The 13,965-nt window shown below is 30.5% G+C and overlaps 2 protein-coding genes across 2 annotated transcripts in view; one reads left to right on the top strand and one right to left on the bottom strand.

Annotated features, from left to right (window-relative positions):
* Positions 1-5,192, bottom strand: part of LOC122519255 (zinc metalloproteinase nas-4-like) — a 16,017-nt gene extending 10,825 nt beyond the window's left edge. The window contains exon 1 of the mRNA XM_043638597.1: positions 5,184-5,192. Coding sequence (XP_043494532.1) covers positions 5,184-5,192 — 9 coding nt within the window. The remainder of the gene's footprint in view (positions 1-5,183) is intronic.
* Positions 5,193-5,262: 70 nt separating this feature from the next.
* LOC122519253 (histone-lysine N-methyltransferase SETMAR-like) lies at positions 5,263-6,297 on the top strand. Its single transcript, XM_043638596.1, has one exon. The coding sequence runs from the start codon at positions 5,263-5,265 to the stop codon at positions 6,295-6,297; it is 1,035 nt and encodes a 344-aa protein (XP_043494531.1).
* The last annotated feature ends 7,668 nt before the right edge of the window (positions 6,298-13,965 follow it).

Here is a 13,965-nt window from a genome sequence, read left to right as displayed (position 1 = left end):
GATTTCACTTTGCGTTATTAATCGATTGACTAGTAAATATTTTTTTTATCTGATAGTAAAATTTTCATCTAATAAAATATCAGATCGAAATAATTTAATATTCAAAGTAATATTCAAAGTTAATAAGTATACAATATTTCATTGATATATATGCGTTTAAACAATCTGAAATATAAAGAGATTGCATTAGAATATTAAAATATTTGGTAAATAATCGATAGGAATGTCTATTGTTGTCTAAAAGATCGGAATATATGATCTATGTACCGTCCCCTTCGAAGTCCACCGTTGAAATGAGACGTTGTCCTCTATGAAAGTACTTCTATTAAATGTTGTTTATATGACTTTCCGAACGTTGCGCATGTGTAGAAAGTGAATAATCCATCTAATCGATAAATTTAAGATTATATCTTTGATTTGATATACTCGTATATTACTAGTATGCATATATACTAGTATATACTAGTATTTTTTAGTTAGTACGATTTGTGGATTTGTTTAGGCTGCGCTTGTTTAGAAAATGCATTGTAAAGTGCGCTTAGACAAAGCCTCACAGCAGCGTTTAGGATATGAAGAAAGAAGAGGCATTATGCCGAAGAGGTTTATGCCGAAGAGGCTTATGCCGAAGAAGCTAATGCCCCACTTAAATGTAGCTGAAAAGGGCAACTACATAGATTATTGAGCTATTTTCAAAGGTTCAACAGCAAGTTCGAACTTGTCGAAAATAGCTCTTTAGTCCTATTTTATATTTTATCGTATTATTTATTTGCTCGTCATTAATTTGTAGTTGTAATTGGAGATGATAGACCATTCCATCTCCTTGTAACGTCAAACTCATGCTTGAATCGTTCAAAAGATGCACAAGTTTTTTGTTAGTTAATAGAGTCATAACTATTTAGATTTGCGTTTTCTTAGATATTAAACTTAATTAAAGTTCGTTAAACATCACAATAATTTCTCTTACCTTTTTTGTCTTTATGATTTTTAACTTTATTTTAACTTTATTACATTATTAGATTCACGCGAGGTGTATCGTTTTTTTTTTGAATAATTCATGAATACTGTATATTCTATTGTACATTGTATTAGTTCAAGATGGATCTACTTGTCTCATCGGTGAAATTCATCTAATTAATTATGCAATTAATAATTGTACTTTTTTTTACATTTCGTTTCTTTTCTCGTGCTTTTTACTTATGTTTAGTATTAGAGTTTAGTAAGAATAAAATTTACATACGATTTTCTCGAATATGAACTAGAATACCATTCTTAATGTATTTTTGTATTTTAACTTTTGCTTTTTCTAAGTATATTTTTTATTCTAATTTTTCTTTTTTCATCTTTTTCTCTTTCTTTCTTTATTTTCTTCTATATTCATCTCCCGACGCAACAGGTTGTATTATTAAAAGAGAGTCATTCTCTTCGATAATAATTGGTATGGGAAGATGTATTTTAGCTTGATTCATTTTTCCCGAGAGCTCGAATTTATGGATCTGGGATAGACTTTTTCTAGGATAGAGATTTTAACTTCTTTTTTTGGGTACCTCTACCTTATTTTTTTTAAAATGACGGACAAAGATGATCGAGATTTAGGCATTTTTATGATTTACAGCCATGCATTTCCTGCTGTAAAAAGAACGACCTTTCTATTATAAATGAAATTCCAAATCTCGTACAGTCATGGTAAAAAGTTTTCTTTAGTTCGTTTTTTGCAATAAACACAAAAAGTCGTCTTTTTTCTTAACTTTTGATTGCCATAAGCAACGCACGACAAATTAGTACTAATGTATATGTATATGAAACACATGTTTCCAAAAAAATAAGAATATATTTATGTGCTCTGTGAATGATACATATTTAATAAGTACATAATTAAAATTTAACGTTACAATTATATTAGTGCGAATAAAAAATTTGTGCCAAATATATTTTTCTCGATAAAAAAGAATCTTGAATCCTTATAGACGAGCAGATTTTTCAGATAAATTTATTGGTACTCCAGCGTTGCGCAAACCTTCGGTCAATTTCTTACCCAATTCGATGTCAACTTGAGAAAAGTTTTTCACCGCTCTTTCATTTATGAACAAAGAAGCTTTGCTTAGTTAGTTTGCTTAGTAGAAGCTTTGCTTTATTTTCTAATTAAATCACGTTGTACTTTATCTCATCAATCAATATCTCTTACTGCATCGCTAAAAAGAAACCTTGCATTCCTTAAAACCAATCCCTGGTAAAGACTCTACTACCGAAACGAAACCTAGATATTCTATATAACTTAGAAATTATAAGAAGTTATTTATTAGATAAATGTTATTTTTTCTACTTTTCTCTTAATTTTCTTTTCTTTTTATTGACGCAAAAAATATCTGATATAAATAGAAATTTACACTATTTAAAATATTAATCATTACGTGAAGTATTATTTGTTACTTATTGAATGAAAAACGTACTATTTTATTAGTTACATCTTCGGTGTTGAACTATTGTTGATATTGTTATAGAATATTTTAGGATTATCTCCTACTTGAATAAGAATAACTAGATAGGTAGTAATCGAACCAATCGCCTAAGACATACATAGCAATGCATAAATAAAATTTTTATAAAGTACAAAATAAAATTAGTTTGAATACTCGTATTTTGAACTTACGCTGTATATAAATGTATGATCCAGATCGTAAAATCCACAAGCATTAAACGTCAAACGGTTTTGGATTAGTTGAAACTTAAAATCACGAATCTAAAAGAAACAATTATTATAAAATGAATATACAGTCATCCTTCTAATAACACAATATTATATTATATTAATTCATAATGTGACAACTTTTTATAACACGATAATCTTAGACTCATGTCAGTTTTCATATAACACGATAAAAATTAATTTACTTACTCTCATTTTGAGTTATTTACAACGCTGTTTCCTTATGACACAATAAAAATTAATCGTGTTATAGAAGAGTCGACAATAAATATTATAATATAAAAACTAAACACAAATTATTTCTTACTTCATCGCGAAATTTCTTGTTAGTTGAAGGTTCGTATAATTCACAAAGAATGTCTCCAGTGTTCATGGCATATAGAAAAGCAAGAAAAATCAATATTACTTTTAATTACTTTACAACAAACTTCGCGGAATTATACATTTGGTAAATATTTGATGTATGGTTAAATAAAATACTATACAAAAAGTTAAAAAGAACATACTTCTATTGTCGTTGCATGGCATATATTGTTTATTGCCAAAATCTTGAAGATAAAATAGAATATCCAATATAAATGCGCATAGATTTCTTTTACCCAATCGTCATAATATTTTGCGATCATAATAGCATATAAATTATATGCTAATAAAGTAATAAACACGACAGATGAAGACATAGACATAAAGATTTGTAATCCATAAGCTTCGTTTATATTTTGGGCACATTTGATTAATTCCAAATGGATTTGTCTTTTATGAAAAGAATAAAAAAAAATAATTAAAAATAATTAATATTTTCGGACCAATTATATCAGTGACTTACTTAATTCTCTTCAATTTTATAAAGTTCTCATACGTTTTATACGATCGATAAATAGCAGATAACAAAAAATCATCTTCCCAGTTATCTTTCATTCGAAGCACTTTTTTATGTTGTGGAGAATCGATAGTTGCTGTTTATGAAGTATTCCATTCAATTGATTAAATTTCATCTTTATATACCTACTTAAAAACACTCATTATATTTAAGTAAATATTGATTTCTCTTGTGAAAAATAAAATTATTCACTTGCCTAATCCAAAAGATAAAAGTAAAGTCGATGATTATTGTTACAATGAGAGGATAATTGTCTAAATACCAGAACTGTAATACTAAATTGTAGTTACATTTTGTCTTAGAAAACCAAAAATTATCGACGACGACTAAGCCTGATACTATAAAAATGAAAATTATGCCTGCGATGAACTGATACAGAAAAAGAGAATAATGATTTCTCAATACGTTTAATTCATAAATCTCTCGTGTACAAGTTTCCAAGTGTTTTATAAATAATTTGATCCTCTAGAAAACGAATTTCATCATTTAATTAAACTATTTACGAATATTTTCTATCAATATAATATATCACTCAATAATACAACCACTCTAATAGCAGCATAATCAAAATATATAATTAATCTAAGAAATTCTACCTTTTTTCTCGCTAAATCTGCGAAAATTGCAATTACATAGATAAGGGCATTGTAAGTAAACAAAAATTTCGTCGTTTTTGCTGCCACTTCCGTTGCTTGAATGGCTACAAAAGTATCAATTACACCCTGAAGTGCAAAAAATAAAGTACCGTAGCAAGCCAAAGAATAAACGATATAAATAAAACCAATTGTTTGAATCAGTCGATCACCAAAATATTCTAATAAACCAGTGCAAACAATCGAATTTGCGATGATCAATGGCATAACGGAACGTTGAAGCTCTCTCGATTGAAACATTTGAGAGGTTTTATTGACGTTATTTTTATAAATACAACTTTTAATTTCAATACAAATATTTTAGTTTCTTTTTCTTATTTGCAAGTTACTCTCTGCTGGAAGTTACGAGGGAAACTAATTTTTATTACAAGCCTTTCTCTTCTTACTACCTTTGAGTATTTTCATGGTAAATATTTAAATGACTTGCATTGTTAGATTAAAGTAGGAACTACTATAGTTCTATCCTACTTCTTTCATCATATTAATGATGTTTTTTTTCATCTTTGTCTTTTCAATGAAAAACATTCATTCATTTATATACACATTACTTCCTTATCAAATGAAAATCAATAAGGCATTACTTATTAAAAAGAACATTATATCAATGTCAATATAAGTAAATAGATTTTTTGTTTATCTAAAGCAGTAAGCAAGAAGTGAGGGAGATTAAATAATTTACGTATCTTCCTTGGTCCAGAAAACACTGAACACTGCTTCTAAAAAAAGGGAATAGAGATAGTAGTCGCGTGGTTGGATCTAATCAATGCGTTTGGTTCTGTCCTCTACACGGCTATCTTTAACGTCTTCCGCCGTTAACAAGTTTCTGATAAAATTTCTAGCCTAATTAAAAATCTATATAATAGGGGGACCGGAAAGTAATGTCGTTTCTGCGCATGCCAATACTTGATTGTCATTTGTCAGCTCATTGTTTGGTTCAGAGGCGTACCAAAGACATTGTGAGGTTATAGTGATTTCTTTACTTATAGACAATTGAATTACAATTTTTTTTTGTAATTTTGGGTAAAATGGCCAGCCAAATACCAGAAGAGGTACACATCCGGCATTGCATGCTCTTTGAGTTTCGCAAGGGAAATAACGCAACAGTTGCTACCAAAAACATTTGCGATGTTTATCCAAATGCACTGGACATTCGTAAATGCCAAAGGTGGTTTTCCAAGTTCAAATCGGGTAATTTTGATCTTTCCGACTCGTATCGATCAGGAAGACCATCAGCGTTAGACAACGACGTGTTAAGGGCGGAAGTGGAAGCAAATCCGTGTCAGACGATCGAGGAATTGTCAAACAGTCTCAACCAACCTTGGTCGACCATCCAAGAACATTTGAAGCAGATTGGGAAAGTAAGCAGAGCAGGTGTTTGGGTCCCGCATAATCTGTCCGAACAGAATAAGGCTAACCGATCAATCACATGCAACTTATTGCTTCAACGACACAACACAGAAGCGTTTTTTGATCGCTTGATCACAGGAGATGAGAAATGGGTCCTGTATGATAACCCAAAACGCAAAAGGCAGTGGCTCTCTCCAAATGAAATCCCTCGGAGTACTGCTAAGCCAGGTTTACACCCCAAAAAAGCGCTTTTGTGTGTTTGGTGGAGTATTCGCGGCATTGTTCATTTTGAATTACTGAAACCTGGACAAACTGTTACTGCAGACCTCTACAGCGAACAATTGCAGCGAGTCAATCAATCTTTAATTGAAAAGTGGCCAGCGATTGTCAACCGAAAAGGCGTCATTCTCCAACATGACAATGCAAGACCGCACTGCGCAAGGCGAACTCTAGAAAAAATTAATGAATTGGGGTGGGAGGTGCTGCCTCATCCACCATATTCGCCCGATGTTGCACCATCGGATTTCCACTTATTCCGAGCGCTGCAACACTTTTTAAGTGGCAAAACATTTGCAAATTTGGATGATATCCAAAATGCCATCTCTAGATATTTTGCCGAAAAACCAATTAATTTTTATCGATCAGGGATTGAAAATTTACTCACTAGATGGCAAAAGGTTATTGACAATGATGGGGAATACATCATTGATTAAAAATAAAGACTCGTTAAAAATGTATGTGTTTGTATTTAGCGTAAGAAAACGACATTACTTTCCGGTCCCCCTAATAGTTAAGTCGCCACCCGCATAAAGACGACTGACAGTCTCACGAAGCCCGTCCCCATCTTCTCATGTATAAAATAGGGCTGACCGTTAAGTTCGATTGTCTTTAACCTCACCTTCGAAAACGATATTCGCTTGCTGAGCGCCCTTGAGAGGTATAGACTACTTAACCGTAAAATTAACAACCTTATTTATGCGAATGACGTAGTCCTGATAGCGGGCACGCCTGAGGATATGAGGACGCTGTTGCAAAAGGTAAGTGATGTAACGAGGTCAGTTGGACTCTCTTTCAACGCAAGCAAATGTGCCTCCTTCCATATCCGTGGGGAGAGAAAGTCGAAGCGAGTCTATCCTACCTGCTTCACCACCCAACGTGAAGAAATGAGACTGCTGGGCAAAGAAAAGCTCTACAACAATTTTGGCACACCAACAAAATTTAACTGCTTTCAAACGCAGTTAGAGACTATCTCCGGCCTAATGAATGATGTCTGTGCGGTGAACTTTAGTCTTCTAACTCCGTGGTAGAAGTTCAATAAGTTTTTACCTTTTTTGTTGCCCCGACTCGACTTCTGTCTTAAGTGATCACACGTGGAGAAGTATCTCCTGAATTAAGCGGACGAAGTCATTAAACGAGCAGCCGAGGGGTGGCTGTTTCTGCCTCAGCCTACAAGAGCGGAGATATCGCTCTCCTAGAAGCTAGGAGTATCTTCATGAAATCTAATGGCAGCATTTGCGTTCTTGTATAATTGTTTAATGATGTCGATGTAGCGATGGTCGATTCTGCAATCAGCGAGGGCACTAAGCATATTATGGTGGTTTATTGTGTCAAAAGCTTTTTCATAGTCTACAAAAACAAGAACTAACGGTTTATTATACTCTATGCATTTTTCAATGAGGATTTTAATTGTCATAAATCATATTAGTACCCTTTTAGTAATGTCTCTTGTATACGTGTAAAGCTTTTGGAATGTATTCTTCTTGTTGTACATTGTACATTATACACTCGCATCTATTTATTCAAAAATTAAGAGAAAAAAATCTAATAGTACCGTACAATGATAGTAATAATAGAACAGCACATCTAACGCAAAACTTAGAAAATTCAACTCTCTCTTTCTCTTTTTCTAATTTAACCAACCCTATTCTCTGACATCGACCATATTTGCTTATACAATTTATTCCCAATTTGAGCAACGCATTATATTTTACCATATTGAACGATCTATATATATATATAACTTCTATCTATCTATGATTTTACGAATCATAAATCCTTCGAAAGAATGATCTACAAAGGAAACCAAACATATACATACACACACACAAGATCCGAATTATTTATTTTATTCCAAAGGGCAATTTTTTTGTATATAGGAATTTATATATTCGCTATAATTCACTTTTTTTTTCATTTCGATGAATCTCTAAAAGGATATTTTTCGATTACTATCTCAACACTTTGTCAATATAATTTTGTTTTTTAATTTTTTTTCGACTACTTACAAGCTTTCTTCATATTTCTTTCTCGTTCATTTCCTTTCTTCTCTTTCTTTCTAGCATTTTTTCTTTTTGATAACTTCTATGATTAACATATCACTACCGTATTTCTTTTCTATGGGTCCATTTGATTTGTTTGCTATGCTACATTGGCGAACAACCTTCAGACGACTCTATAATAATTCTCAAATAATTCCGTCTCATTCTCTCTGTTTCTCTTTCTCTCTTTCTTTCATGGACATTTGTACAACGTGAAGGCATTGTTGGCTCATCATTGCACTTTATCATCGATGCAAAAACTCGATTCTAAATTCTCAAAAAGGGTGTCATTGACCTTTGCTAAACAAAGTAAATATACATGTAATTACGTATATTAGTATTGGAAAAACAATGGAATGTATTGACAATGTTTTTGTTTTTTTTTCTTATTTTTTAATGAATTAACCGACGACGCAAAATTTCTTATAGATATATTTTCTTTTTTCCTTTTTCATTCTTTTCCCTTTTTTGCATTATATCACTAAATACATTGCATTTAATTGTTGCCGCGCAACGATTTTTATATATATTTTAATTACATTTACAGAGGCGTATGTTTATATACATACATAAACTTCTAATATATAACTATTTCATTGTTTAATGCATTCTATTCATTGCCAATGATTATTTCGAGCCAATTCGACTTTTTTAACCTTGTCGTTACTAGCGACCCATATACTGGCCATTTATGCAAAGTCCCATACAAACGACAAAACTCCATATAAGAATTGAACGATACTCGCGTCAAAGCGTACCCTAACGAAAAGGTTAAATTAATCAAAAATTTTTTTTTATTGATTGATTGTAGTATCAAAGAAACGATGTTTGTGTTTTTTTCTTTTTCTTCTTTTTTTTATTCTTACTTTGTGCCAATATATATATTTATCTCATATATCTTAAACACATGTTTATTTTGTGTTATCTTATCAACTTGTTTTTTGTTGCATAAATAGTACAAGCAAAAACGATCATTGGTATATACGCGTAGTATTAATAAATATATGACACGTAATATATACACGTGAAAATATACACGTGAGTACCAATATGGCGACTGCGACGGCAACGACGACGGCGACGGCGATGGTGACAAAACGATCGAATGTCGGAAGATTCATCTCGGTGTTTGAATATTCGTTAATCGTTAGACTAAATTTTATCTACGATCGCTATAATGTGCGGAATAATACATAGAATATTGTCCTGTTACATTTAATTACCAGTAGGTTTAGACATTGCCCTGTTATCTTATTTATTTAACCCTTTCGCTACTACGGGCCTTAGCTACTATGAAGGCCTTCCATAAGATGCCACTGAGGTACTACGGACCACTATAGTGGCTTTCCATAAGATGCCACTGAGGTACTACGGGCCACTATAGTGGCCCTCCATAAGATGCCACTGTAATTGCAATGTATTAATGCCAATGCCAATGTAAATTAAAGAGCGCATTTTAAGACGTTATAAATACCCTGGAATACGCTTTATTTACAAATACCCTTTGGAGAAAAAGTTTTTTGTTCGAAAACATTCGAGCAGCTTGGGTTCTCCGCCGCGGTACTCCGCTGACGGTCGCGTCGCGTATCCGTGCTCCGTTCAGCGGAAGTACCGCGGCAGAGAACCCGCCCGTAGCGAAAGGGTTAATATATTAGAATTACTCATTCCAACTTTCATCGCATTTTAATTTTTACGAGGGAAACGTTTAATGATACTTTCTTGTCCTCTAATTTTTTTTATCTTTTATCTCAAAAAAAAAATTGTTAAAATATATTTATTCATAGAATCGTTGCAATTTGTGTTCCTAAAATGAAATTTCAATATTCATCGATCGGCACACATAATCGTACATTTATCTATTTCTATTAATTTCACCATGCAATTCTTGTTTCTTTCGTCTTCGCGATTTTGTTTTTGTTTCTTTTTTTTAATAAATTAAAAATGAAGGTTTTGTTTCACATATTCTTCAATTTACATTCTTCAGTCTTTAAAAACGTGACTCTTTAAAGTTAGTTAAAGGATTAGCAGTAGTAGTAGTAGTATAGTAGTAGTTGTACACTATTATCATCTAACGATCGACCTGCGATCTTCTTTTTTTACATTCATTGATCCTAATAATACAACTACATATTCGTCGACAAATTAATAACATATTACATGCGATGATCGAACTCGTGTTTCAATAGGACTACGTGTTCAAAACGTTACGCGATAATCGATAATCAATCAAATATAGTATGCTTTTCATGTATTACAATATTTTACTGTACGCTTTACAGAAATTTCTCGATTTATTTATTTATTTATGTATTTATTTATCTATCTACCGATTGAAGAAATTTCGAAGATATTCTTGTTCTCAAAATCATTCTCGACGAACATTCGATACACATAATCGCTACAAGAGATATGTTTGATGCAAAAACATTGAAAGAAAATTAATTTCAAATGAAATCTTTCAATGGGGTTTTAGTTGTTCACTTTTCCTTTGTTTCTTAGACGTCTGTGAAGTATCGACATATAAAACTGAAAAATATTTAATTAAAAAGTTACATTATTTATAAGGATAAGAGTCATTTAACAGATGTCACACAATTGTATCTAAAATTAAACTTGGCAAAGATAAACCTCTTGACACTTCTCATTCATTTTTTTCTAGATACATTCATTTATTAATTGGAATTTTTTTTATATGATCAGGAAAAACTTAATGAATTTCATTTCAATCTTTATAGGGTATACTTGATAAAAATTGTAATAAAGTTAACAATTCCTATCAATATGAGATAAAAAAGATTAGATCGATGAGATAAATTTAAATAATATTAGATTACCTCAAATATTAGCATTATTAAATGTTAATACATATGGGAACATTTCTCTTTAATTTTCAATTTAATTTATCTCGTTAATCTCTAAATGATAAAATTTAACTTTGTTCTAACGATAATTATTGTACTAACCCTTTCGTTACTAACGACCTATATAGAGGTCGTATACATTGCAAAGATATTTTAATATGAACGAATTTATATGGAATGATATTCGCGCAAAAGCACACCGTAACGAAAGGGTTCAAGAAAATCAAAACAGGGTGGGTGATACATAATTATTGTGCTAAACCTACTGGAGATATTTTCTGGAATTTTACTATATATGTATGTATAAATATTTAATGTTAATTAATTAATTTCGCCGAATATAGAATATAGGTTATTTCAGTACGTGCCTTGAAATTCTTACAACTACATGAAGGACATTTACATAAACGTTAAACGAAGTATTTCGAACAATGATAGTCACATTGATGTACGAGGAGGTAAAAAGAACATAAAGGAGGAAAAATATAATATATCAAAATAATCTTGGACTCATATTGATCATGAATTATTAATTATGTAATTAAGTTATATACGACATTTAATAAAGTTTTCTCTCTCTCTCTCTCTCTCTCTCGCTCTCGCTCTCTCTCGCTCTCTCTCTCTCTCTCTCTCTCTCTCTTTCGTTCGTTCTCTCGCTCGCATTTCTTTCTGTACAAATCATCATAAATCATACGAAATATACAATTCAACTTATTTCTGTTATTTTATTTCTTTCTTTTCTTTTCTTTTTATACTAAATAGTACTGAATTGCCTATTTAAACGATATTCGAATAGATCCTAAAATATAAAAAGTGATCGATAAAATGCTAAAAAAAAAGTAAAACGTACCTAGGTGTTTCATAAATTACGATAAAACTATCTCGTATTTTAATATACATAAAAACGCGAGTAGTTTACAAAAGAGAGATAAATTATGTATATATGTATATGTATCTGTGTATATATAATTGAATTAATATTTAAAAAGAGACCAAAAAGAAATATACGTATAAGCATTAACGAACAGGAAGATCGTATTCGACAGTCACAGAAAATCTGCAGCTAATAATACAAGACAAAGTTCTTTGACAAAATATTTTGTTCTTTACGTAAACATTGACAATAATAATAAACAGTAATAACAAAAAATAATTTATGAAATTTAATCGAACTAATTTTATTGACGAAGTTCGTTATCATCCAGATACTGAATTTAAATTTATAAAGCATAAGAAAAATAATACAAAATATAACTTAAAAATTGAGAAAATTAATCTCTCCTAATAATTGCGAGCTTCTTCTCTTTTTTCTTTTTTTGTTTCTTTTCAATCTTTCTCTTTCTTGCTTTTTTTAAATGAAAATTTCTAATAAATTCAGTAATAAGCCAAGCCAGAACCTGCCATGTAACTATCAGCATTTTATTATCATAATAATAACAATAATAATAATAATAATAATTATCTGTTGACAAATAATTTTAGTCTTCCTCCAAAGTTGCAATAATCATTGCACTGTGTTTGAGAAATCTCTTGCATAAAGATAGACTAGTACTTTAATGTGTACGCTGCTTCAATCTTCGTCTTTCAAAAAAACACTATTACTTTTCCTACTACTCTCTATCACTGTACACGGCAACTTCTTTTTACATAATATATAGAACATTTACTCGGCATATGCAATTTGATGTCTCAATTTTGACCAATATATTCGAGTAATAATTTAAATTAATTTTTTTGAATAATTAATGATAATAATAAAATCATGAAAAGTACTTTGATGTATTTCCAATCAACATACACTTATATATATAATATTAATTTAAATATTTATCTACAGTCAACTGCGTACGCGGAGCAAATTTTCAATTAGACCTTTTGCAACAGTATTTTTATCTATTATATATAATAGTATATAATACTAAATCATCGCTAATTCAGGGTACATTAATAATTTTTGTTTACGAGCATCGTATGTATAACCTTATTTTTTCTTTCATTCTTTATATCTTCTTAAATATCTAGAAAATTAAATTAAGATTAATCATGTATACATAATAATGAACTACCTAATTAAGATGTTCGGAATAGTACAATAAAGAGAACATTTATGAAATATCCCTATATACAGGGTCTTTCGCCTAACTCTACTACCTAAAATATCTCATTTATTTTGTACGATAGAAAAAAATGTCAGAGGAAAAAAATATTTTATTCGAAGGTGCCGATATAGTGATGGACCAAATTTTTTTTTCAAGGTCATTTTTTTCGAAATATCAAAGTCATCGTATGTTTTTTAAATGGGACTGCATATTTGTACAAGAATATTCTTATAGCTTATACAAAAACGAATCCAACGATGTGCAATATGTTGACCTTCAAGTGACCTTTACCGAGAAGATTATGAAATGTTTTCTCTTGTACATGAGAAGATTGTTTGCTTCTATAAGCGTCTTACACGTTGATTTGCATTTGTTTCTTCATTTACCGTCCTCCAAGCGCGTACTGAAGTTCCTGACAAACATTTTTTTGTTTTTGTTTTTTTATAAATTATAAGAATATTGTAATAAAAATATGTAGTCACATTAAAAAAAAAAATACGATGACCTTGATATTTCGAAAAAAAATGACCTGGAAAAAAAAATATCGGCGTCTTCGAATAAAATATTTTTTTCCTCTGACATTTTTTTCTATCATACAAAATAAATGAGATATTTTAGGTAGTAGAGTTAGGCGAAAGACCCTGTGTATTCGTTTCTTCGTTTTCATCATTAATTGTCTCGAAAACTCCATAGAATTATGATTTTTCTACATGCATATATACATATTATAGCTTTTTTTTAGTTATTACTTTTTTTTCCTACCCATGCACATACGTATATATGCATATTTGCGTCACCTGATATCTCAAAATAACGTAATTATTATCGTTATTTCTGAATTAATTATAATATTATTTAGTTCATTAATCGTTATTATTATATTATTTAATACTTTAACATAGGATAATTGTGAACTTCTCCACTTGGACCAAAACCAATGATTTCTAGAAAAAAAAAACAATTTAAAAAAAAGGGATAATATATATATAGTAAATATATATATATAATATATGATAAATACAAATATGCTAGATCGATGCCCAGTGTAAACTACTATTAGAATATCTCTTTTGTAACGAGAATTTTACATGCTTGTTTCTAAT

Source organism: Polistes fuscatus, unplaced genomic scaffold (genome assembly GCF_010416935.1).
Source record: "Polistes fuscatus isolate 324 unplaced genomic scaffold, CU_Pfus_HIC Scaffold3, whole genome shotgun sequence".
Lineage (NCBI taxonomy): Eukaryota > Metazoa > Arthropoda > Insecta > Hymenoptera > Vespidae > Polistes > Polistes fuscatus.
Note: the sequence above shows the minus strand (reverse complement) of the source record. Positions and strands in the feature narration are given on the sequence as shown.